The sequence below is a fragment of the Rhipicephalus sanguineus genome, chromosome 5 (assembly GCF_013339695.2).
Source record: "Rhipicephalus sanguineus isolate Rsan-2018 chromosome 5, BIME_Rsan_1.4, whole genome shotgun sequence".
Classification (NCBI taxonomy): domain Eukaryota; kingdom Metazoa; phylum Arthropoda; class Arachnida; order Ixodida; family Ixodidae; genus Rhipicephalus; species Rhipicephalus sanguineus.
In genome coordinates, this window is record NC_051180.1 from 187,409,724 (window position 1) to 187,437,335 (window position 27,612).

General features: G+C 45.0%; 2 protein-coding genes across 3 annotated transcripts in view; one reads left to right on the forward strand and one right to left on the reverse strand.

Annotated features, from left to right (window-relative positions):
• LOC119394522 (tight junction protein ZO-1) overlaps nucleotides 1-27,612 on the reverse strand; it is a 521,713-nt gene that overhangs the window by 148,763 nt on the left and 345,338 nt on the right. The gene's annotated exons all lie outside the window — the stretch shown is intronic.
• Nucleotides 91-8,532, forward strand: LOC119394523 (uncharacterized). Of its 2 annotated transcripts, none has more exons than XM_049415808.1 (3): nucleotides 91-228; nucleotides 2,645-2,827; nucleotides 6,075-8,532. In XM_049415808.1, the coding sequence occupies exons 2-3, from the start codon at nucleotides 2,824-2,826 to the stop codon at nucleotides 7,187-7,189; spliced, it is 1,119 nt and encodes a 372-aa protein (XP_049271765.1). In that variant the 5' UTR covers nucleotides 91-228; nucleotides 2,645-2,823; the 3' UTR covers nucleotides 7,190-8,532. The 2 variants fall into 2 exon arrangements, with proteins under 2 accessions (XP_049271765.1, XP_037517777.1); XM_037661849.2 differs by lacking the exon at nucleotides 91-228 and adding an exon at nucleotides 698-1,484.

Genomic DNA, 27,612 nt, shown 5'->3' on the forward strand with positions numbered 1-27,612 from the left:
GCAAAGGACCAATAGACCTTTTTCAAGCACCGCAGCGCCACCCGTGGGCGCGCAAGCGCTTATGGGAAATGTGTGTACATCCAGCCGCCCAGCAGAGTCAAGCGTAGCCTTTCCCAGCGCGTCTTTCGCTGATCGGCAGCTACCGAATCGAAAAGATTTTCTGCAGCGCCTTTTCTGGTGAAGACATCGTACCAGCTTATGTGTCAGCGTCGTCTGGAACACTCAGAGGTAGGAGGGGGCCATCAATCAGTGCATTTTTCCTCAGCATTGTAGGCGTTGTTGGGAGGTAGTCGCTTCGCACATAAACGAGGAGACATGTTGGCGCGGCGTGTTGGCAGTATTCTAATATTCTAGTAATATCTCGCGACTCGACTACAGGTGCGTGCGATTAAACAAGCGAGGGTGTTCCTGCGTGCACGCTCTCACAAATTTGGAACGTGCGTGTTTCGTGCGACGAGAACGCTGTCGTATGAGCGATCCGCAGTGTCGGTTGTCGATTAACCAAACATGGCATGTAAGTAAAAAGCATTTTCAAGAATGCACTATCTGGTATACAGCCTTTCCCCGGAGCGTGTGTTGAACATTGCAAAATGAGCTCTAGATTATGCAGCTAAACTACAACTACGGTGATTAGCGTGAAATGTCCGGATCCGTATCATCCTAAAGTGACGGGTGCAATCGCTAGCGTACGTGCGCCCGTATTTTGTAGTGATTTGTTTTCTAGTCCTCTTCATCTGTGATCGCGAAGGCACGAGCCAACGCCGAAGGGCGAAAATAGGAGCAGATGAGAGGGAAGTAATCTTAACTGCCGCACGATGAAGAGACGATTTGCGAGTGCCTAACGATCTGCTGTGTGAACATCTAAGCGAACTTTTATATGTGGAGATTTCGTTTTTGTAAAATGTTATGCTATGTGAACTATCCTGTTGCGTGAACATTTTTATTGCAGTATTGAGACTGAGTGTGTGAATGTTAGTTTATGTGTTTATTTGTCGAGTTTTGTGATTGTTGACATTACGATCACAGCTGTCATGTAAGGGAAGAAGCCACACATAGGCCCCATAAAATGCAGCCTCTGGTTGTTATTAGCATCGTGAGGTTTCACAGTGGCACATCCTAATATATGTCATCATCTGCTAAGTACATGCATTTTCACTTCTACGTGTGTGTTCCTTCATTTAGGATGGCGCCAGCTAGAGGAAGAACTGGGCAAACATGCTGTGTGCCGGGGTGTGACAACAACAGCATAAAAGACAAAGGCTTGTCGTGGCACGTATTTCCAAGTGACCTCACCCTGAGGAAAATATGGCTCAAACGAATAAATAGGAAAGGGCCTGGAGGGAAATATGCTCTTTGGCAACCAAAACCGAGCAACAGAGTATGTGGGGTCCATTTTAATGTTACAGGCCAAAGGGCCTACGAGGATGTTCTTCCAAGGTTTTTCCCATCAAAAACATACCCACCCTGGACAAAAGAAACTCATCGTAAGTTGTGCAAGGTTACAAAATTCAAGGCATTTTTTACCTTTCACTGAGCTGGTCCATGCCACCCTTTTTACCACCAACAAGAACATGCATTCGTAAGCATGCATGCCAGGCCGCAGCATGTCTGCGAGATTGCTTAAATATATCATGAATATGAATGGCCTAGCGAACTGCCCATGCCCGCAATACCTTGTGTTGACCATTGCAAAATTAGCTCCATAGACATGACGGGGAGTGTAGCTGTACATAAACACATAAACGTGTGTAAGACTCATCGGGAAGTGGTGTCTAAGATCAGCCTAAACAGAGACATGATAACTGAACTACTGTGCTATTGGCTGTGATATATATAATGATTTTGTTCAAAAGTCCTGGTGCTTGTGTTAAGGCTTATGGGACAGCATAGCAGCAGCACTCAGTTTAGTATTCTTGTTTGGTCAAGTTATATACTTCCAGCTGGTATGGTTCTGATAGTTGTGAACTTCTAGAGTGGGTGCCATTCAAGCATGAATTTAGAATGTAAGGGCCTGTTTGTTGCAATATGAGAGGGTTGTAAAATTAGTGTTTCTTGAACAAAATCAAGTAAAATGAATTACTTTGCATGCAAAGAAATTTTTAATTTAGTAGATAGATTTTGGGGCAAGTATGCATGTCTACTCGCGGACAACTTTTTTGGCAATAAAGGGAAAGCTATGGGGATAGAGCTTCTGCACATGTACTTTTATGCAAGGTTCGGTTCAGCACGCGTCTCGTGCCACTGTGGAAAGTGATGTCTTCGAGAAATCAGCGTTGCATTCCGACGCAGACACCGCTTAGTGTTTGAGGTACACGTAATAGGCGGGACTTCCTCACACATCCAAAAACGCAGTGTGACAGCGTATGAAGTGATATAGAAATATTTCACTGGTGTGTGTTGCATCCTGTCTCAAAGAGCTGCATGTAGAAAATAAAGGAGTAGTTTTTGTATCTTACTTGAAACTACTGACTATATTGATTGGCGATAGGATACACGATTTTCCTCTGTAGCCTTCGCTTCATTGCCAAGAAAAGTTGTCCGCGAGTACAGTGCGTTCTTTTATGAAGGCTGTGTAGGTTGCCTTATTACTGAAAAGTGCACCATGTCTCAAGAGTACAGCCACAGCTGTTCTGCATATTCATAGGTTCTGCAAAAAGACAGAAACAGCAACATGAGCCCACACCACCTTGTGGAGAACAGCCAACAGAGGAGCTGGTATTCCTGCCTGAACTGGATGTGGCCAGCGTGGTGACCTTGGGTGCCCCAGCCTTGTTGTCTGAACAAGTTGCCACTGAAGAGCAGTGCCCCTCAAAGACTCAGCATATGGGTAAATTGTTCTGGAGTTTTGCAATTTTTAACAATTTCACTGCAAAAATTGACAGCGTAAATAAAAATTGCTTTCTTCAGTCACTAGAATTTCAGTTACTTTTAGATGCAACATACATCAAATGTGGTGCAATAGTTGTCGAGGAAAACAATTTTTTTCATTACAATGTACATAGATCAGAGCCCTTGAGCTAGTTTCTTCTTGAAGCTACAATGTTAACCACAAGAGAAAACGAACAAAAAAATACACGGCATAGCAAAGTGATCAAAGCTTTGCCTGCAACTGTCACATGCATAACAATCTTAGAAAGGATCATATGACAGGCAGTTGTTACACAAGTCTTTCATCCTGCTAATCTGTACTGCTCGAATGCAAAATAGAGCTCTGTAAGTAAGTCTTAACAGGAACTCCGGTGATTTTTCGATACTCACCGATTTCAATTAAACTTTCAAGATATGTTCTCTTCGGTACCTTGATATGTGCCAAATTATACAACCTTAAGTCATTTAGTTTTTTTTTTACAAAAGGCATTTTAAAAATTGGTAGCCAATTCCGGAATCACGCCTGTTAACGCGGGCCACCCTGTATATGTGACGTAACGTGCCTACTCTTCTCCACCCCCGCCTTGCCCAGCAGGCGGTTGCAGTGCGCGTTTTCTTCTATGAGGCAGCGACGCAAGCACAGTTGTTCGGTTTTGTTAGCTGCATAGCGTGTTAGTCGTCTATGACATCCGTCTTTGCAGTAAGCACGCACAATATTGAGCAACAAGGAGATCAATGCAGGGCACGTCAGCTACTTCACGTGCCGGCGGGTCGAAATCAAAAGGCGATGCTTCCGCGCTGAGATAGTAGCTGCAATTATCGCTGAACTATATTCACTGGTAAGTTCAGACGGGCTGGCACAGCTAGATTTCGCGTCGGATGACATCACCGGCTTGCTTTTCGCGCGATAGAAGGAGCATGTGGGCTATGTTTACTCCTTGGCAAGCTGCGGCGGCGTGTAGCGTATTTCGTGACGTCATCGCATGCCCAGCACGGAGCAGCTCCCTATTTCGGTTTCGATTTCAACTTACCGTGTACTGCTCATTTAAAATTATTGACTAGTCTCTCAGCAAAACAAACCCCTCTCGCTGTTACAGGACTGTTAATACTACTTGAAACTTGCATTATCTCAATGCCAATGCAATGTCGAAAATGCACCGGAGTTGCCCTTTAAAGGAGTGGTGACAGAAATATTGTGAACTTCCATTCCTTGTTCCTAATGAGTGGCTACTGACTCGTTAATAGCAGCAGCAAAACACATTTTTCCCAGAACGAGACGAATGTTTAATTATAAGCTCAAATGTTGCGACAGAAGGTGATTTCGAAGAGCTCTTGGGGGTCCGGTGATGTGGTCGGCCTACTTGTTAAGAAATACCATTAGGTGACCGCGAACACCAGTGACTTCACTGGCTAGCTGCTGCCATGTTGTCAGCGCTGCTGTTTCATCAGCTGTGTTGAGCACTGCTAATGCTTGTTTCCTCTATCATCATACTACATTGCTTATTTATTGCGGCGATTGATGAAAGAGCCGGGAGGAGTGTAAAAATATGTCAGAAACGCTTGATTCACTTTGCGAATCTCGTCGGTGGCTGCGATTATGTTCTTGTAATTATCGTCCAACTCAGGCAACGATTTTCATGAGGCTCGGAGCAGCCGCAGCATTAGGTGTGCTGAAACATTTTTGCTCCAATCATTAGTAACGTAGCGGGTTGAAAAGTGAAGGAAACAGTGAAATCACAACATTAGCGCTCTCTAACATTGTGTATGTGTAACATGTGAGTTGTGTGATGTAGGTTTTACAGACTCATATTTAGACTGGGCAACACTGCATTCTAAAGGCATACGAATCCCACGCACATATGTCGGGAGTTCCGAAGTAGTTATCTGTCCACTATGCAGTACGACATCAACAGTAGAGAGCTTTAGTTTGTCTTAGAATAACAGAGAGCTGAGCTAGTTGGTAAGTATTCATTCTAAATAGACAGGACGTGCGAACACGGACACAAGAAAGAAGTCAGCACACCACAAACGCCGACTAACAACTGAAGAGATGCACAATGGCAGAAAAGAAAGAAGGCACGAAAACTTATCTGCGCATGCCCCTGCAATAGACGAACCCATCAATCCAGCACGTGTGGGGGTAGGAAGAAACATGTCGTAGGTATACTGTACATTCATTGCGTACCTCACAGGCTAAAAAAAAGTAGGAAGTAGATGCGGCGTTAATGTTGTTTTTACAGCTGCCAATAAGCTAGGTAAGATTTGTGCCACTGTGTGGAGGAAGAATGAGCGAGTAAAAGACAAGAAGCGGAGCGATATTTGTTTCATAAAACACACCAACAAATTCACTGATTGCTGTGCAAGTGTGGTGTATAAGATCCCTTGCAGCTGGGCCGCTTCTACGTAGGACAGACGGGCCACTGCATTAACCAGAGATTATTGGAACATAAGGGATCGCCAGCCGGTGGCTCACCTTCTAATCTATCTTTACCTTGTTGAGAGTGCAAGTGTACGCCAAAATTCGATGAATGCGCAGTTTTGTACTGGCATAGGAATGAAGAAACGCGCCTGATGATTGAGGCATGGCATATCGAGAACAGTGGTAGCGCATGCGTGAGCCAACCGTCGATTAACTTGCATAAAGATGAAATCAAATGTTTTAACAATTATCTTTCACGTAGACCCCCACGCGTGCCGGATTGATAGGTACACATATTGCATGGGCATGCGCAGATAAGTTTTCGGGCCTTCTTTCATTTCCGCCGTTGTGCGTCTCTTCAGTTGTTAGTCGGCGTTTGTGGTGTCCCAACTTCTTTCTTGTGTCCATGTTTGCACGCCCTGTCTTTTTAGAATGATTTAGTTTGTCGGTAGACTTCCTAACATTTGCTGACACCCAGTCTCCGGAGCCGTTGACGGCACCAGCAGCAGCAGCGTAAAGCCCCTGGAAAATAACTTTACAGAAGTGGAACTGGTAGCAACATCTTATGGTGTTTTTCCAAGTACAGTTGAGTTTTTTTTTGTATCCTCACTCGTGTCACTTTTCGTGTCGAAAACAAATGAGAATACTGTGTGTGGATAATTCCTTACCTGCCATTGCTTAGTACGCAGTCAGTAAGCAGTTAAGTCGCTTCAGTGTTGTGTTTGTAGGTCTCTGGTTAAGCTTTGAAATACAACTAATTTGCATCCTTAATGCTCTGAATTTACAGATCACCCTTACAGTGTTGCCCAAACAAGCCCCCGGAAAGCAGTCTCTGAGCAGAAGCTACTTGCTGCTTCGCTGCTGGAGTCAACGAACCAACTTCACAGGGAAGTTCAAGAACTTGCAGCACGTAACACAGACCTCCAGGACAGAGAAAAGCACTTGGAGAGAAAGCTTGCTCACATGCAAGCTGAAAGACTTCGGGCACCTCAGCTACCTGACACAACAAAGTCGCAGGAAATGTTAGCTGATGCCAAAATGTTGAGATTCTACACAAGCTTTCAATCTGCGCAGAGATACATGCTGTTCATTAAGTTTGTAGAAGATGGGTTATCAGCTTATCAAGATGTAACGGGTCAAGGTATTCCATGTGTAATGCACATGATGGACCAAGTGACACTCGTGCTCATGAGGTTCAGATTGAACCTTCCTGAGCAAGATCTTGCGTACAGGTTTGGCACGAGTTTGACCAGTGTAAGCCGCATCTTTTCATTTTGGACTGAATTTCTAGCGGCTTACCTCGGACGGGTGCCTCACTGGCCCAGTCGTGAAATCGTCAAAAGATTCATGCCTCAGGTGTTTAAAGATACCTATCCAACTACAAGAGTTATCTTAGACTGCACAGAAATATTCATAAAAACCCCTAGTGATTACACTGTGCAGAGTGCCACTTATTCAGCGTACAAAGGTCAGAATACAGCAAAAGGACTTGTTGGTATATCTCCAAACGGCATGGTGACTTTTGTTGCTGACCTTGCTCCAGGAAGGCTTTCTGATAAAGAGATAACACGGTGCAGTGGTCTGTACAAAAAGCTGGAGCAAGGCGACTCAGTAATGGCTGATAGAGGATTTTTGATTGAAGATGATCTTACTGAGCTTGGCGTGTCACTAAATATTCCGCCGTTTATGAAAGGAAAATCCCAGCTGTCATTACAGGATGAACAAGAGACGAGAAAAATTGCTAAAGTCAGGATTCATGTTGAACGTGTGATTGGCCAACTGAAGACTTTCAAAGTTCTTAAACAGGTATACCCAATCACAATGTCACGGAAGCTGAACTCTGTGTGGAAGGCGTGTGCCTACGTGTACAATTTCATGAACGAACCTTTGGTTGATCGATGATCATAGAAGAGGAAGCATTGAAAAATTCTGTCAACATTCTCATAGCACTCGTGTCATTCTGCTCATGGGATACGAAGGACACTGCAGAGGAGGATCCCACATTATTTTTGATAACGTGCAGTGCCTTTGTGCGCATAATTTGGCATCTTTCTTCACGTTTTTTTTTTTTCCTAGACTTCAATTTTTAGGCTGTGCTCGACCTGTCCGCTTCCTATAAGTGTTGCTGTAATTTTCTCATGATCATCCTTGCCCTATTTAGTTCCAGTCCTGGACTAAGGCCTCTCCCAATGATCTCAATGCACCCTATATCTTGTACAAGCCGATTCCATTTTATCCCTGCGTACCTCCTTTCATCACGCCATCTAACTTGCTGTCTTCATCGAGTGCATTTCCCCTCCCTTGGTAACGATGCTGTTGCTTAATCGTCCACGTGTTCTCTGTCCTACACATTAAGTGACCAGCCCAGGACCATTTATTGAGCTTGAAGTCAACTAGAATATCCGCTACTTGTGTCTGTTCCATGATCCATTTGGCTGTTTTCCGCTCTCTCAATGTTGCTTTCACAATTTTCTGTTCCATTGCATGCTGCATGATGCTTAACTTTTTCTGTAGTTTCTTTATGTTCTCTGTTTCAGCACCCATATGTTAGAAATTGCAGTATCGAGTTATTGTATGCTTTCACTTTTTAAGGATAGTGGCATGTTGCCGCTCATTAGTCACGAGTGCTTGCCGTATGCAATCCAGCCCGTTATTCTTCAGTGAATTTCCTTTTCCTAAGCAAGCTCCCCTATTAGTAATTGACCTAGGTATGCATATTATTGTGGAGACTTTTTTTCTAATCATAACCCCTCTCTCTTTCTAGGCTATTGGGCATTATGCTTGTGTTCAGCCTATTTATTTTTGGCCCTATTATATGCTTTCTTGGTTTCAGTTCTGAATTTTTGGGGGGAGGAGGATTTATTCCCATTGTTGCGTAATAATGCTATGTCGTCCCCAAATCGCAGATAGCCAAGATATTCGTCAGGTTTTATTCCTAACCCCTCTTTCTATTGCCATCTTATTCTGCCTTTTGTGAAGAAGCAAGGTAGCTGTAGAGTCTAGATGTCGGCTTGCATATTTATACATGTTACAGGTGCTCCTTTCTAACTCTGTGCTATCAGGACTGCTGGTATCTCAGCCAAGTTGAAGGACTTTTCATAGTCTATGAAAGTTAAATAAAGGGGTTTGTTATACTCGCCACATTTCTCAATTACCTGTGATTCATCGAAGAATATCTTGCCTGAAGCTGCCTTGCTCATCAATTTCAACTAGCCGAGCTTCCCATCTTGCTGTTTTGTGTACTAGTATTTCACATTTGTGACCTGTTAAAAAAGATGTGTTGTTGTCGTAACAAAAAAATCACAGTTGTTCGTTCACATATGGCCTTGTCGATGGTTGATTCCGCGAAATGGATTGATGGATTACGCAGTACATGTTTACAAAGTTACGATTTTCATGTTTAGCATGTGTCCCATGCTGTCTATATGGCTGATTATTTGTTGAATACACAGCCAGAAAATCATTATGAATGTCTTTCAGTAAAGCATTTTGATGTGCACTGTTTGATTCAATCAAGACCAACTTGTTGGTAAAACCAATTTATTGCACTTCATAAATATGCAGCATAACATTTTGTACAGGTACACATTCAACACCCCTCTTAGCACTTTTCGACATTCAAGAACGTGCACAAGGGATGATCAGCAGTGATAAAAAGTAGGAGTGTGCGAATATTCGAGTTTCGAATTCGAATCGAATAATACCTAACCGAATAATTCGATTTGACTTTCGAATAGCTAGTATTTGAAGTTTCGAATAATTCGACAGGACGAATATCTAAAACGCGACAAAGGTCAATGGTGTTACTTAGCTAGGTTGGGATTGCTAAAACTAACACTAACATCGGTACAGTAGGCCTTTCGTTAAAATTTTCACAGATATCCTGGTACAAAAGTGAGTGCATGTTTATTTTAAAGGCGATTATGTAATTTTCACAAGTAAAAAAAAAACGTGAGAAAACTGACAAGCACTTTACAACTTCGCCTCTGAAGCGAAGACACGGACTTTTTTTGCGATAGTTCGGTCGCGTATGCAGCAGGCGCCGTAAAACATCCTGACTTCGGCTCGTGAAACCCTCGGTGATTGGATTCACATATTAAAATTTGTTCACGCTGTGCAGTCGTCACTGCCGCACTGCACCACTCTTTAAAAAACTCCCATCGTTCCGGCACGTAGTTAAAACGCTGCTGTGAACGGGCGCCCGAAGATTTTTGGGCGACGCGGGTACCCATGGAGATAAAGCACAATCGCGCGACCATACATGACGCGAAATTGAATCCGTATTCCGCGACCAATAGGGGGGGGGGTAGAACTAGCTACCGTACCTCCTTCTTTTAGCCGTTAGAAGGTCACAAGAGCCCCTGCTAACTGGAGTGACGCCTCTTCTATCAACATGCCTGCGCAGTACGCGCCCATGAAGGCAGAAGAAAAATACCCTTCTGAACAAGCGAGTAATAAAGCTGCTACCAAGCTGTAGCGTCCCTGACTTTGGCGGTACCGCTTCGTGAAAATATACGTACTATTCAATATTTGATATTCGATATTTTTGGCCACTATTCGATTCGATTCGAGATGGAATTTCACTATTCGCACACCCTTAATAAAAAGCCTTGCATACAGACTGTATCCAAAGCACATTCTCATTGTGCCTTGAATAGTAGCAAATGACTAGAAATTCCAATAGTTCTATTCTGGCAGTGCTGTTGCCTACTCACAACATATAATTACACAAGGCCCGGCTCCACCTTGATTGAAATTCTGATAGAGGGGGTGTTTTATAGAACATAAATATTGAAAAGTGCCCCCTTCCTTGAGGAAAATTTTTGGCTGCAGGCCTGGTTGGCATAACACAGGACACACACACTGTTATCTATACAGGATGCTTTGTACATACCATGCAACAAGGGGCAGCCTTTTGCTGCTGTTCTACTCATTGTAAAAGTGGCTATGCTTGCAAAAGTTCATTTTTAACACCCTGAAGAAAGAAAGCGCTGAACACCTATATATATCACAGATGCCTTTTAAAATAAGATGTGTATTCTGAACAGCTAACTTATGTGAAGGCTTTTTTAAAGAGACCGACAACCAATTTTATGGTGCCTATTTTCTTTGGCGCAAAGGAAAGCTTGCTGGTCAGAGTGTCTAGTCACGGAATGGTAACGTGAAAAATGCCGCGATACACTTGTAATCAGAATTTGTCTATATGCGGCAAATATGAAGTCCTATACACACATGAAAACACAGGTACACTGGGGTTTACACACAAACCTATGGGGAAAACTTCTACATTTTGCAGGTCTTTATACTTATTGATGGCACTCGCTTCATTTTCCAGGCCTGCCTTCATGAATTTAGTAGCAGGAGCTGATCTTGAGCCTCTGATAGAGGCAACAAATTTTTCAGTCACAGGGGCTTTTCTTGTTACAACGTCTCTAAAGCGAGACGCAGTTATTCTTTTCTTTCTTTCTTCATGCCAGAGAGGGACACTACTCTGGCCCCTTGTCATTTCTTCTAGGGCGTGAGCTTCTTCAAGTGACAGAGCACAAGCACTCATGTCCTCTTGTGTTTGATAGTCTGCTGCACACAATGGCAGCCTTATTTGTTGTTGTGGTGTGGGCACACTTTCAGCTGGCTGGTCAAGTTTATTCGGTTCATATCCGGCCTCCTCAATCACCGCAACTAACATGGGAGAGAGCCCGGATTCTTGGAAACCTGTACATAATTTCTTCAGGGCAGACACTTTCATCGGAACGTTCAGCTTTTCAGCTGAGCATTCTTGTTGTCGAGGCACTTTACCTGGCTGGTGCCTAGTAAATTGCAGATCTGAAAAGCTGGTCACCCCAAGTTTACGCTTTGTGCTCCGACACCCCCATGCTTTTGGTTTCGATGTGCACGATACACTATCTGGTACAAATAGGTGGCCCATGCGTTGAACATCTAGCAAGTACCACAGTAAAGCAGCGACATGCTTGCACACGCCACCTGCGCCAGCCGCACATGTGCACCTGCCGCTTTCAACTTTGCCGCCTGAGGAGAGTATGCAGCTAGTCTCGTATATCTTGGCTAGTGAAAAGGATGCTTGGACACTTGCTTTAACAAATGTACTGTCCTTGTCATAGTGCAAAAGCACAGATCCAACCTTGTCGGCTTTGAACATGCGATATCCAGCAGTGCAGTGCTTCTCGGCGCCATGGGCTCTTTCATGCTGCTTGATGCTTTCTTCACAAAATTCTGCAGGAAAATCTTTGAGTTGCTTGGTCCATGGGCCTCTTGGAACCTGAAGTTCTTGTTGTGGAGTGAGCACCGGCCTGCAATGAACAGCACAAACATAGCAAATCAATGTAACAAATAAAAACATGGTAGATATAAAACTGTTACTTCAACACCTGGAACAATATGTCATAGGCACGCTTGGTCCTGGTAAAACGTAGTTGAGTTGTCTATTTTAATCTACACAGAACAGTCTCAAATGCACCACTGATTCTTTTTGCTTGCTTGCATTCCTCTTATTCAAGAATGCAGTGACAGAAATGTTGCAATAAACTAGTCCTGGAATGTTTCGTTTTGTAACCTGTGTGTTGTGCTCTAAAATAAAACATTGCTCAACCCTCGCTCAACTATATCACTGTGTTTTTGTTAGAGTTGATGACATTTCCAATCATCAGAAAAGCATTGCTTTGATGTACACACGAGGTTATGATTCATTTTCTGCGCTTTCATATATCGTATGTCTCTTGCCTTTTAGGTTGTATGAATAAATTTTTGCACCATTTTTTGTAGCAATATAAGTGAGCCCACTTGAATAGTAAAAACAAAGTTGTACACGACGTGGCAGTTGCATGAAAAATAATACATCAGAAAAGAGGATGGGTATACAAATACGTACACAGCTGAACACAACGAGATGACACAAACGCTGACTAACCAGCTCAACTTTCTGACATTCATAAAAATAGAAAAGCATAATTACAAAAGTCTTGGAAGCCTATGCTAATCATAGCGGGCAGATTATTTTCCTTGGCACATGAATTTGGGCACTTCACAAATAAAATGTTCATAATATATCATCTGTTATAACTTGTTTGTGGCCACGAGTGGAAAACAGCACTTAAAATATGGGACAAGGAAGGACGCAAGACCACAGCTACATGGTGTTGCGTCCTTTCTTGTCCCGGCTTTTAAGCACTGTTTTTCCCACTCGTAATAACACACAAGCCCCCACAATGAGTTTTAAACACACTGTCAGTTCATAATAGTGCAGACTGCATCATATTATTTTTGTCAGTATTAATAACCTTCTAGAAATATCAAATCCGATCACTGTGACTAAGAAAATGCCCAGTTACAGCACATTCGAAGCTTTAGATGCTCAGGTCATTCTGCTCCCGAAATTGCTCTTTAATACAGAACCTAGGTATGACAAGTTTCGGATAGGATAGAGCCCAAAATATATAGGTACAGGACTGCATGTCAGTGTGTGCTAGCTTTGGGCATGTTGACACGTGTTTGAACGTTTGAAATCTACGCAACATTATGGCTATCAGTGCGGTTCCCGTAATTTCGCTAGTCGATGCTCTTCGATAACTGCTGTCGTACAGTTTTTCTAAAACGCCACGCTGAGTAGATATAACTGCAGCCGGCACATACATTAGCAGCTCAAAATCTTGCACGTTCGTCAGTCGCTGTAAGTTCAACATTAACTCATATTATCTGCTCTTGAATAACACTGTTTGACCTCCGAACCATACGAAAGAAGCACCCAAGTGCGTCACCCGATTCTAAATGCAACATATCGCCATGCTACCCCGGGCGGCGCAGCCGGCTGTTTACAGTCTGGACAAAGCTCCAGTTTTCTAGTTTTTTCAAAATGAACACTCACCTCTTTTTCACAGATGTCATTGCTGCAGCACACGCGAAGCAGTTGATCAGTTATTCTGAAGATGCGACCCTGAAAATATTCGAGAGCAAAGCATAGTAGTCACGGTGAGCGTGCGCCTGTTTTGTGCACGTATATCTATTTTGGACGCGCAAATATAAATGATACGTACGTTTCACGATGCGGATGAACAGGCTACGTCGACAGACTGCATTCACCAAACTCGGATTTTTTTTTTTTTCGTGTCGTAGCTTCGATCACACAGCTGTCACTGCGTCGGGCGCTTGCTTAACCGAGCTCGCCTCCGCCGGTGTACACACATTTCCCATACTGCACTGCGCGCTCGCAGTGGCTTCTGGGATAGCTTGAAAAAGGTCTATTGACCAAGTCGGTGCTGCATAATATTGCCCATGGGCAAGATTACATTACTTTGTGTATGAGCAGGATTGGACAGGTGCTGGAGAGGGGCACGGGAATAGTTTTTTGAAATGGAGTGGCTGCACGGTCCGCAGCACTGTGACATTCGCAAAATGTGATCACTGCGGCCTTCTGCACAAATTAGCGAGCTTGTTTGGGAGGTGTAAAAAAAAAGTTGGAGCCTGTTTACTGGCCCTTTAATAACACTGACAGGAACGTGCACGGCAAGAGTCACTGTTCATGATCGGACTTACCCTGCGACATTCGTCACCTTGAAGGAATGCTCGCAAGAGAGAATTCTCGGTATGGACTTCTTAAGGGGGGACACTGCCCTTAAAAAATTTTCTTTACTTCTCGATCGATTTTGATGAAACTTGGTGACTTTATGTATATTTGTGTGCTGATTTCAAATATGCACTTACTTTTGTAGTATAATGTGTAGTTTTTAAAATAGAAAATATTTCATGTGCCTTTTGGGGAGCAAGATTATTTCTCAACTGAGTGTGTTACAAAGTTAATCAGCATGTCACAATAATCTGCAACCAGAACTGTGTGCAGTGCAACAAAAATGAATGTTCTAAACCCATTTGAACAAAAGTTATAGTATGTTGAACATTCGCGAGTGAGTCAATTTCAAGCTGGAATTTCACTCGTGAATGTTCAACATACCATAACTTTTGTTCTAATGGGTGTAGAACATCCATTTTTGTTGCACTGCACACAATTCTGATTCCAGATTATTGTGATATGCTGATTTAATTTGTAACTCACTCAGTTTAGAAAAAATATTGCTCCCCAAAGGGCACATGAAATATTTTGTATTTCAAAAAATACACATTATACTACAAATATAATTGCATATTTGAAATTAGCACACAAATTTACATAAACTCTGACAGTTTCATCCAAATCGATCCAGAAATAAAAAACTTTTTCAAGTGCCATGTCCCCCATTAAACCAGCATGGTGCTGTCATCAACCTGAGATCCGAGTCGATAATGCTATCTTCAGAACAAGAGTTACAGTGACACAAGAAACCGGGCCTTGAGTGTACAGAGGCAACGGAAATAAACGCAAACATTGCGGCACACAGTTTTTATCGCTCTCCAATTTTGGTGGCAATAAAAAGATGCTAGAGTGGTCCTTCATTGCGTCATGGATGACTCTAGTGGCTTCTTATTACCATCCAGGCTACAACGGCTTGAAAAGAAATGAGAAACAGCAGAGGACACAGATGCCGCACTGTTCACGTTTCTTACCATCGCAATGGTACTCAAAGACCAGGTCACCATACTGCCTCACTAGAGCGTCATCATTTCTGTAGGCATGGAGAAATCCGCAGATATAGAAGGCATCATCAAGGACAACCAGCACCTATTGGTAGACCGCGCCATTGACAGTTCTGACGAAATCTGCTGTGAACTTCAAGTGAGAAACCCCTCAGATCAAAGCATTCGAGGAGCTAAAACAACTCCTGCAGTTGCCGCGCGTTCTTTCTCACTTACACAAGCATACCAAAACCGAAATTTACACAGATGCAAGCACTGTAGGACTCGGCGGCGTGCTTGTACAGAGAAGAAACGGTCTTGAAAGACTCATTGCCTATGATAGCCGGTCGCTGTCAAAAGTCGAAGCCAACTATTCAACGATGAAAAAGGAATGCCTTGCCACCATCTGCACTGCATCAAAGTTATGCCCCTGCAAGTGGCGAGCTACCATCACGTCTTGAGTTGGCTGACAAACCTAAAGAACCCTTTCGATCGCATTGCACGGTGGAGCCTCAGACTCCGAGAATTCGACATCACTGTGATGCACAAGTACAGACAGAAACACTCAGAAGCTGACTGCTTGTCTACACCCATACTGATCCGCTGCTGCAAAACTAGAAGGATCAGAACACATTCCTGAGAACCTTAAGCACGGACGAATTTACCGAACGACAGTGGACTGATCCACAACTATGAAGCCTTGTAGAGTACCTAGAAGGCAATACCGATGTCATCCCGACAACATTCAGGCGTGAATTGTCTTTCTTCCGCTTGCCAAATGGCGTACTTGCAAAGAACTTCTTAACAGACCGCGCCAACTACCTTGCTGTTGTTCCCTCGGCACGAAGTCTGGAGATTCTCCAGGTCCTGCATGACGACGTAACTGCTGGTTACCTCGGCTACTTGCATACACTTGCAAGGATTCACGAGAAGTATTGTTGGCCGCACCTCAATTTTGATGTCGCCCATTATGCAAGCACTTGCGATGGAAGACACTGCCAACTAGCTCAGCCGGACTTCGGTAGTCCATCGAGTCACCTCACCAACTGTTCTAGCAAATTCGAATGATCTTAGTGGGGTTGCTCCTGACGTCGACTTCTGGAAGTAAATGGATTGTCATAGCCACAGAATACTTCACCCCCTACGCCGAAACAAGGGCCTCGCACAAAGCCAGTGCTGCCGAGGTAGCCAAGTTTTGTTGAAAACATCGTCCTGCGTCATGGTGCCCCAGAGGTCTTCATCACCAAGATAGGTCCTTATCCAGGGTTCGCACAGATTTGAAAGGAGAAAATTCAAGAATATTCAAAGAACTTAAAAGACCTGTCACACGTTTTTCAAGGATTGAAATATGGCTCAAATTGCTTTGTTAAATCAGGAAGTTTATAAAATCGAGAAAGGGGTTTTTCAATCCTTCGAAACATAAAACTGTAACATAGAGACACCCAAAGTCTACCACGGCATGGCTTCTGCCGCTTACCCATGCATGCTCGTGTGAAAAGTCTGTTGTACCGAACATTGAGCCTCACATATGTGGTCCAGGCGATGCCGGCCAGGTGGACAGTGCTGTGAAATACTATGACATGCAGAACGAATGCAGTGATTATGCGAGCAGGGCGAGCAAGAAAGTTGCGGGGAGACGATCAGTGTTAGTTGTCACATAAATCATGAAATAACGAAAGCACACAGTAGTGTTCCTGCGGGAGCATAGACAGGAACAATAAACCACCGCCACCCATAGTACCCTCTGGTACGCAACAGCGCGACTGTTGCATCCACTGTTCCATGCATGTGGGTGCGTGTAGCATTGATGTGATTGACTGAAGCTGTTTTGGAGCAGGTTTTTGGAGCAACAAAAAGTGCGTTTTGGAGCAGGAAAAAGGGCTTTTGGAGCAGACAAAAGTGCATTTTGCAGCAGAAAAACAGTTTTTGGAGTAGCTAAAAGCTCACTGCCAAGTGGAAAAATGGACCGTATGAAGCAAAACAGTCAAATAAGGAGGAACTCTTCTGAAATAAAAAGTTCTGTTCAATAATGAGTGTTTGCATAACACCAGTGGATCACCGCACAGCCCCGTAAGCGTAAACATTGGCATTGCAGTCTTATAATGGCTTAGAGTGGCCAAACAAACAACGCAGGTAGGGTTTCCCCGACTACATTTTTCAAACCACGATACACGCACAAAACATTTATTTCCATCAAAGGAACTCGCGTACGCCTTTCTGGGACACACACACGTGAATGGACCAATAAGGGACGGCGTAGCTGGCTGTCGCAAAAGCAGACATCAAAGCTTCGCTTGAGGCCAAGTGAAAACTAAGTGCCAAAGTCCGCTCCACCATAGTGACAAGCGATGATAGACACGAAAGCCGAAAGGCTTCGTGCCTTTTTTTACCTGCCTTTAATCTACTGCTGCGTTAGCCGCATACCTTCGGAGCTCGTAGTCGCTATCGATGATCGCGCTGATAGTGACCGTGGTTTCGTGAGCGGCGAATGCGGCAAACGGTAGTTCCGTTTTCAATCCACGTGCGCTGGCCGTGCACGTGCCCTCAAAACTACGTTGTTTGTTGCTATCTACGATTGCATCTGCCGCTGTTTTGACCGTGGCGTTTGCGGAAAGCAGCGTCACTTCGACAGGGTGAGCGTTGGATGCGCATGCACTTTCGGAGTTCCGTCAGTTTCGTCGTCGCCATACATGATCATGTCAAAAGCGACCGCAGTATCGTCCACAGCGGTTGTGGCAAACGACAACCACAGTTATGATAGTGTGCACGCTGGCCGCGCGCGTAGTTCCGAATCTTCCAGCATTCTGCTCTCGGCCGTCGCTCGACGGATTCGGTACTAAAGTTCGTAAAACCTGCCGCGACGCAAAAAAGTGTTCGGAACATCCGAATTTCGGCCCATTTGACACAGTGGAAGTCGGCTGGGGAATTGCGTGAATTCGTATCAGCCAGTTACGTTTACATCAATGCCTCCTAAATTCGTTTACTATGGGTTCGCAAAAAGCCTGGATCGGATTGGGTTGCAAATTTTGTCAATGTGGCTAGATCACGCACAGAAATTTCGATATCCGGGAGATTTTCTTGCCAACCATACCAACGTAAGAAATGGTCGAAACCCGGTAGTCTCTAAAAAAATCCGGGAGACTTGGCAGGTATGCACTATGTAGGAGGCTTCCGTTCGTTTGCAGGAAAACTGTTTAGCGATTTCGAAGTCCGTGAACATCCTCAGAAATAGAGATGTGGCCGTATCTGCTCAATAGAAAGCAATTTATTTGAAAGTAATTCCCAGAACAAAGAGAGAGTCTGCACGAACCACGCGGTCGCCTGAGAGCGTAGCTGAACACTGCGAGAAGTCCAAATATGTCTGACATGCAGGTCTTTGGAGTTTTCAGCACACCTGCTGAATTCCGGTGCTGCTTCGTGGCCTCAATATGCCTCTCGCTTGTAACATGCCGCTTTATTGCTGCAAAACCATGCTGTTCACAGTTAATAGTCTGACTGCAGACAATGCAAAATCCACTGGCATCACTGCATTGGCTACAGCAAGGTGATATAATATCACCATTTTCATCCATCTTGTTCAGGATGTCGACAATGAACTTGGTGGAATGACCTGAGGCTCATAGACGGCGAGACACGAAGAATGCGAAAAGCAAATCTCCTCAAGAAACGTGCAGCGATATGCTTTTTGCAAATACCGCCGAGGACGGAATAGTCTTTGTTGCTAGTCGTTCCACGGCAAACCTAGTTTTCCATGAGTTTTACTCCCCGAGTGGAGTCGCATTCCGTGAAAATCCTCAAACACCACCAAGCTGCCAATTAACTGCGCCAGTTCACGGCTGGTGCGAAGCTTGCCCGCCATCTTGCCAGCTTTTCGGTTTGCGGTAACCGCGGTTAGGAGACTCTGCTGTTATGTCTGCTTTAGAGTTACTGTATATGCTACCTTTGGCAGCATATACAGTAACTCCAGTCTGCTGTGTAGCTACCCCTAACCGTAGTCAGCTTAACCACGGTTAAGGTTGTCCGTGTGACAGGGGTATAACACTGGTTCGAGCAGCGGAACTTAAAAAAGGCGGCAAAAACAAGACAGACAAGGACGTCGCTGTACTAACGACTGAAATTTTCAGCTCGTGGCGAGCCGCTCCTACCAAAGTGCATTTTACAGCGAAAGCTGTTACGAGATCATTTCAACGACCATTTTTGGTGCCATAGCTGCCGCTGCCGGTGTCCATACCCGCTATTGCACGAAATAAGAAAAAAAAGGAAATAAGAAAAAATTTCCAGGATGTAACGAGGTTCAAACCTGGGCCCTCTGCGTGGGAGCCCAGTGTTCTACCTCAGGACCATGCCGGTGCTTGAAAATGTGTTGCAAAAGGACCCTATACAGGCTTCATGTCGGGAAGGAACCACATTAACATATGTAATGTAGTGTGGTAGAAGAGTAAAATAACAACCAGGCATCACACAAACGCGAATTCTGTAAGCGGGCGTCACACAATGCAAATTGCGCAACGAGTGGGTTGTTGAGTGCTTCCAACCCATTACAAAGGCCTCTACGATAATTCTTCATCGTCATCAGCCACAGCATCAACAAAGTGCACATATTGCCTTACAGGTGTTTAGTGAGTACCACGGTTCTCCGCAGAATGACGAAAAATTGCATAGTGGCTGCTTCCCTACTTCACAAAAATTATAATTTATAGCATACTGTGTTCCTCGCTAGTGCACTTCTATTGGTTGCCAAGGAAGCCCATAAGGCTCTGATGATCGATTTCCTCAGGCTCTCAATAAAGTTAATTCCCTCTCTCTCTCGGTCTCCGTTTCTCCGGTTAACGTATGTTATAAAGCGTGGTGGGATAGTTAAATAACTACCGGGCGTCACACAATATGAATTACGTAACTAGTGGGTCGTTCAAAGCTTCCAACCCATTACAAAGGGCTCAGCCATAATTCTTCATCGTCATCAACCGTCGCATCAACAAAATGCACATAATGCCTTACAGATGGTACCTCGCTTCTCCGCAGAATAACGAATGATGTCGTGATGGGTGCTTCCCTACTTCCCAAAAATTATGATTTGTGGCATTGTGGGTACATTGCTAATGTACTTGTATTAGTAGCCACAAGAGAGTTCATAACAGGCTCTACAAATGCCGCTCTTCCAGCTTTCGCTGTGACTGTGCTGCGCTTTCCGCGCAGGCCTGGCGTGGAATTTTTTGGAGGGTCACGCCAATTTACAACAGTCTGGAGATAATTATGTGGGCCCCGAAAGCCTGAGCAAGCCAAACTAGCGCTTAACGAGCCTTCCCATCAATCTACGTCTGGTCAGGTCCCCCAGAAAGCGCCGGGCCGGGGAATGGGTTCGTGCTTAATTTTTCGCGGAGAAAGTACCGCGAAAAATGAAGCACGAACCCATTCTTCTCGCAGCATGAAAATTTTGCCGGGCGGAAGCTTTGGAGTGTCGCATTTTGCCGGCGGCGGCGGGCTGCACACGTTTTTACGCTAGTGTGCTTATAGTTTGGCGCAGTTTTGGCGCAGAACAGCGGAGATGAAGCAGGATGTAGCAGGTTTGACTGGTTTCACGTCTTGGTGCAATATGGTGCAATTGGCGCAGCTATCAAATCACTGGTGTAGCCTTGTCAAAATAAAACCAGGCGTGACTATGGGTGACATATGTTTTAACGCAATAGCGTTAGTGCCCGTGCTAGAAGAAAAAAGCCATATGTGTAAGAAAAAAAAAGTTAGCGCTTATTTTTACTAATTTATTTCAGAAAAAAATTCCTTAAATTGGTTTTTGTTTCAAGTTAGTTTCGTTCAGGTTGACAACAACGTTGAACCTAATGCAAGTTTCTTCCTTATATTTGGGACTACGTTGATTTGCGCCGTTTCCCACTTGAATGACACGTCAGTCTTCGTAAGGTGTGTTAGAGGCTCGGTGATTCGTGAAAATTCCTTGACGAAGCGTCTGTAGTAGGGGCACAAGCCGAGAAATCAGCATATGGCGTTCTTGTTGGTTGGTAGCAGGAAGGCAGCGATGACACCTGTTTTCCGCGGGTCTGGGAGCACTCCAGTCTTGCTGATCACGTGACCCAAAAAGAACAGCTCCTCGTACATGAAGCGGCACTTTTCAGGCTTCAAGGTGAGTCCGAAGATCTTGATTACTTGAAGTACAGCTTCAAGGCGCCGAAGGTGTTCACCGAAGTTTGAGGAAAACACAACAACGTCGTCCAGGTACACGAGGCATGTCTGCCACTTCAAGCCGGCCAGTACTGTATCCATAACACGTTGAAATGTCGTGGGTGCTGAGCAAGGACCAAAGGGCATGACCTTGAACTCGAACAGGCCCTCTGGTGTTCTAAAGGCAGTCTTTTCTCGATCTCTCTCGTTGACTTTGATTTGCCAGTAGCCGGTCTTGAGATCCATTGATGAAAAGTACTTTGTGTTGTGCAGTGACTTAGCAAGTCCATCCCCGGTATCACATTTCTGGAGCAATGTTGTCAGATTACTAAGCTCGCAAGATAAGTCCGGTTATTAATAGTGACTCTTGCAGTGCAGACTCCAGCCGGCGTTATTAAGTGGCCTCCAGCGGTCCGGATTTCGGGGCCTTGCCACGCAGTCCTAATTTTCTTCAACTTTGTCGTGAACGGTCCACTGGTGACAGAATAGTGTACTCCAGTGTCGACAAGAGCGGTGACATTGCGGCCGTCGAACAGTACGCCGAGGTCATTAGTCCGTCGCCTTGCGTTCCCGTTAGGTCGCGGCGTCGAATCACGGCTACGTTGGTTTGCTCCGCTGCTTCCATGTTGCGTCGTCAGGGCTCTGTTCGGCTTGCGGGGTGTGTTCTTTAGATTTCATCGTGGCGTCGAAAGATCTTCGATGTTTCATCGTACAGCAACTGCACCTCCATCGGTTGCTGTCTTCAGTTTTCCAGATACGGGCTAGGCGACCGGCCCCAGGTTGGGCCAGTGTACTGGCGGCGCTGCGGTGAGACATAGCAGCCTGGCGATGGCGAATGGGAAGGTTGTCGAGGTATCCACAGCGCTCTTGCGAGGTAGTTGGTGATGTCGCGTGGTCGTTCACACAGCTGTGGACGCGAAGCGTGAATGGCAAACCTAGACAGTCGCATCTGTCGGTACTGGCAGCAGTGGTAGGTGTGGCCAGCTTCTCTGCAATGGTAGCAGAGTGGGTGGCGGTCGGGGGTGCACCAAATGTTGGTTTTCCTAGGCATGTATTGCTGGCCTGTTGGCGGGCCGTATGACATTAGTGGGGGTAGCGGTGGTGCCTGGCGGCGGAACTGCTGCGCCGGTGCAGCGTCTTGACGTGGGTGTGGAAGGGGAGGGGTGTTGCCTCGAGCTGCAGCAGCATAGCTCATTGCTTGCAGCTGCGGCTATGGCGGTTTGAGGGTACCACCCAATGATTGCTGGATTTACTCTCGAACAAGATCTACGATTGAGGAAACTTGAGGTAGGGACGACGGGAACATACGAAGAGGCTCCTCACATACTATGGCCCTTATGGTCTCGCGCAGGTCATCTGAGCAGAGTGACTGAATGTCTGCGTAGAGCGGCGATTGAATTGCCAGGTGCTCATTTCCAGTGTCTTTTCTATTGTTGTTGCCTCTGAGATAAATTCCTGGACGGTATTTGGTGGATTCCTCAGAAGTCCAGCGAAGACCTGTTCCTTTACTCGTCGCATGAAGAAACGAACCTTCTTCTCTTCAGGCATGTTGGGGTCAGTGTGGCAGAACAGTTGGGTAATTTCTTCCGCGAAGATGGTCACGTTTTCGTTAGGGAGTTGCACCCATGTCTCCAGGTTGCGGCCCTTTTCTATCGGACAATGCTCGTGAACGTCTTCAAAAAAGCACTGCGAAAGAGGTCCCATGTTCAAAGTGTGGACTCCCGGTTCTCGAGCCATGTCCTTGCTGCTTCTTCCAGGTAAAAGTACACGTCGCACAGCTTGTTGTCGGCGTTCCAGTTGTTAAATGTTGCAACCCTTTCGAACGTCTCCAGCCAGGTTTCGAGGTCTTCACATGGCGAACCACCGAATGTCGGCGGCTCCCTGGGCGGCTGCACTACTATCGCAGCAGGGGACGCTGCGGCCGTCATTGTGCCTGTTGTCTTTGTCGGCGTGGCTTTTGGCTTGTCCGGTAGGGGTCGGTATTGTGGGGGTAGTCCTTTCAGTCTGTGGCTGGCTCGAATGTCGCTAATGGTGTCGGTGTCTTCTTCGCGACGTCGGCTGGGTTCACTGTTTGACGGGGGCGCCCGGAACATGAACGAACAGCACCTCCACCAGATGTCACGGGGTCGTAACGTCAACGAAGGCAGCAGTTGGTGTGTCAGACTAAACTCTTTATTTGGCCGAACTTGTGGCCAGGAAACGGAAAGTCAAACTACAGCAATACACACTGTACACTGATAGTGGCGAACAGAGCACCGGCCGTCGATAAAACTGGTCCACAGCAAGGCGTGTCGGCATTTATACATGTGGCATCGAACATTCGAGCCTTATCGCAGGTGGCTGTGTTAGTTCGAGAATAAACTCAGCTGTTCGCGTTTGCACGCTCAAGCCCAACAGATGATCCCAAAACAATCTCAAATGTCCCCAGACATTTTGGCACAGTTTGCGCAAGGCAGCAGCTACATGTGCAATGGGCTGGTAACAGAAAACATAGAAAGAAAGGAGCGTGTGTGGTAATATCCTCCCCGTAACAATATTTTTTAGAACATCACACTGAAGAGCCACTATATTACAGTAAACAAAGCGAGAATGCTACGAATGAAAGAGAAAGATAGAAATACTTTTACTAAAAAATACCTTAGAAAATAAAAAGCTATGAACATCATTTTCCTAGGATAGGAAAACTCTCTGCAAGGCCAGTACATGAAGGAAGCAAGGTATTGCAAAAAACAAAGCAAACTCTGAAGTACAATGTTAAAATTTTATTAAATTAGCTTAGTTCACATTCAGTCAATAAAAGTAGAACAAAATGCTTTTTTTAACAACGACAAAGAAGGAAACAATGCAAAGCACACAATAAGCTGAAAATAACCTAAAAAATTAGCACGCTGCGAAAGAAAGAGCGCTGGCATGCAGCTTTGTCTTCTCGCGCTGCAAAAACACATTTTCTCCATTCACCATGAAGTCATCCGTTCGAATAATATCGGTGGCATATAAAAATGTTTTTCGCACACTATAACGTCTTCAGAATCGAAGATAAATCCGCCAGCTTCCTGTCGTGGTATTACACATTTCCATTCATCTCTCTCATCGCCGTCCCTCAGCAAATTAAACGAAACCTTTTCGCTAGTACCTCTGTAGCCGGAGTGACAACCCGGTACACTGCAAGTCTTCTGCATTGTCACTCACGTACACCATCCATGTCTTCGCACACATTTCTGACAGCCGTCAGTCACACAAATTTAGAAAAACAAGAAAAAGTGAACGCCGATGCCGCCAGATTCCTCGGGACCATGCTCTCCCTACGCAGCAAAGCTCTGATGATGTGTTGTGTTGAATGGCACAAGGGCCAGTTATAGCCAAAGAGCACCATGTCATGTGGTAGTGAATTTCCAGTGTAGTCTATGCGATGAATAAATGAGTTGCTAATGGTAGATGTGACGTGGCTGTATAAGGGCCTGGGTATAAATGCGGAAGTTATCCAAGTAATAAAACTATGAGAATGACGAATGATGTGAGCTATGCGCATAAAACCTCCATTACAAAGAGATGATAGCCTAAAATCCATGGAAAGCACTAGTGTTCGAGAGGGTGCTTGAAGTCAAGAAGTGAGCACTTGTGCTATAAAAAGTTGTTTCACTGAAGCTTCAGCTGCACTACGGATGACTAAGCCAGATTATTTTGTAACTTGTTGACATCTTTTAAAAACTTTAGGACTGTTTTGAAATCAAAAAGCGTCTGGCTCATTGCTAAGAAAAAATGCTGGATGAAGAGGAATGTGTTCACGATATGTGAGGTGAAAGTACTTTTTATGCTGAGTTTCTATTTTGGGACACTGGATGAGAACATGGAGGACTGTAAAGGTGTCGCCACACCCGTCACATCTGGGGGATCACTTCCATTAAGGGGATAAGAGTGTGTTCCATGGGCATGTCCTATCCTTAACCTGCAAAGAAGTACTTTCTTATACAGTCGAACCCGTTTATAACCAACACGAAAGTGCCATGAAAACTGGTTGTTATATCAGTAGTTCGTTGTAAATGGACTCGCCCTCAAAAACATGCACTAGCGACCAAGCCGCTTTTTTTTTTCGGAGCATTTTTGTTGAAACCCCTCTGGTGAGAAGTTAGGCCTTTTCACCTTGTGAAGTGACGCCCACCGCGTGCACGAGTGAATCAAACTGCCTTTGCAGTGAACCGACACCGTTTCACTGAACCGCGGTACCGCCACGTGGAGCCGATCATCCCTGGCTAGTTGCGTGCAGTGCGTCGCCTACATGGCTCCCGCCATCATTGCCGGGCCACTTGCTGTATGATGTGCATCTGTGCGCTCTTTGTGCCCGCTTCACTTGTTACCGTGCACGGGTGCGGCGAGTAGCCTGTTTGTTCAACGTGGCGAAGACAAGCATTTTGCAAGCAACGTGCACTCTACGTCTCCGCGATGCTCTGACGGTCCTGCACGACAGGCGTGGGGCGCATTGTGTTGTCACCTAATAAAGCACGAAGTATACGCTCGCTGTAAGTGCATCGACGTTTCTCGGTGACCGTGCCGCTCAACACCAGCGAGCTACTTTCCTTTCTACGAAGTGATGCGCACTTTATCTCGCACGGCGCGGCGAACTTGCAAATGGCAGCATTGTGCGCTTGTACTGCTTGTACCGTTGTCAATCCGAACAGTGTACGCCACACGTGCAGCCAAGCCGACAGCTGCAGATGACTGTGATAAGGTTGTCAGCAATAAGTCATAATGGCACATTCATCGCCGGCCACCACATCGCCTTCACTCCCTTCTGATGCTTGTCCCATCGCCGCAATCGTGCCGAGGTCATAATCATTGATCGGCCGGTCTCTGCCGTTAACGAAAAGACATTTTGCGGCACATTGTGGCATCGGTGCAGTTAACTTTTAAGCACCGGAAAGTTATCGCCGTCATGGCTTCTTGTGTTCAAGGCCTAGGTTCATCGTAGGCGGTCGGAGCTGCAGAGAACGGCACCAGAAAAGGCTGCCGTGTGAAAGCTGACCACAAGGCTTCATGCTGCCTCCTATTTCTTTTTTCTTTTTATTTGTCACTGCCATTCTGCAACTGAAGAAATGCCAGAAAAGTGAGTGACCTCGCTTGCAGCGTCTGAAATCAGCATGCGGTGCTCGCCGATCTAGGGTATCTTCGTCACAATTAAACTGGAGTGGGGCACACGTGAGACTGCCCCTCTCATGCTTTAGAAGGCCCGGTTTAACTTTTTTTCGTTTCGTATACGCCATATTTTTACCGCGACTGTGTCTGAAGTGTTCGTTGTAAAAGTAGGAGGCTTTGAAAAATGTTCACTATATGTGGACGCAATTTCAATGGGTAGCATAGGAAAAACGTAAGTGCACCGAAATATGGTCGTTATAACCGATAAATTGTTATATCTGGAATCGTTATAAGTGGGTTCGACTGTACTGTACTAGTAGCGGTGGTGGTAAGAGAGTGGGAAGAAGAGGCCACCTTCTCGAGATATGAGTGCCCACAGCAGTGAGTGCCAAGCCAGGCTACCTCTTTCCAGTATGAGACCAGCACTGGGAATCAAACCAAGTACTTCCCGCATCGGAGGCGGATCATCTATCCACTCAACTGCCGCTGCAGTAGGATGGTTCATACTTATGCGAGATGGTTACAACACAACACCAGGAGAAGAATCCAGGGAAGAAAAAAGTGTCAACTTGCAATTCGATTTATTTGAAGAAGGCAAGTTACCTTTATACCAGACAGCCATGTGTAGCCATACATGTGTAGAGAATGTGCAGCCATACATGTGTAGAGAATAATCAAAGAATAACCACATGTTTATGGAAGCATTCTATCCAGAATTGGAATTCTACTCTGTGCAGGGTCACTGATGTATCACTGACACAGACACCACATTCCACATTGATAAAATGAGCCCCATTAATTTTTGTGCCACAGTATTCTTGCTAGCTCCGAGTATGCGGATATTTGAAACACCCAGCCTACCCACGCAGGATTCACAGGGGTGAGATGGCTGAAATCGATTTGGGAGCAGTTTTGGGAGCAGCAAAATTTCAATTTAGGAGCAGGTGAACCTTGTTTGGGAGCAGTTAGCGGCGTTTATTATGTAATTTTTGGAGCTTGAAAAAACAAATTTGTAGCAACTTGGAGGAACAAGCACATATTTTAATCGGCTTAGAATACACATAATATTCAAAAAGCCTCTGGAGAAAGCTTTTTTGAACAGATTATCGCCTGGTATGAACTACACTACCTTTTTACAAACCACGTAATTTATATAACCCTGGTAACAACATATGAAATAGATTAAAAAAAAGTTTTTCCAGGTAGGTTCACTTTACATTTGAAAATAAGAAAAGAAAAAATATCACACTTCTCAAATAATAAAGGCATGTAGGACTGCATGTCTTACACCTTTCTACAATTTTTAGATACCGTATTTCCTAAAGTAGACCCTGCTACTCTATATAACCTGAACCCCCAACTACAAACCACCAGAAAATAAGGTACTTAAAAAGAGTCTCTGCGTATTGCCACGTGCAGTCTTTTTTGTATTTCCATGTAACCGATCTGTTACACACATA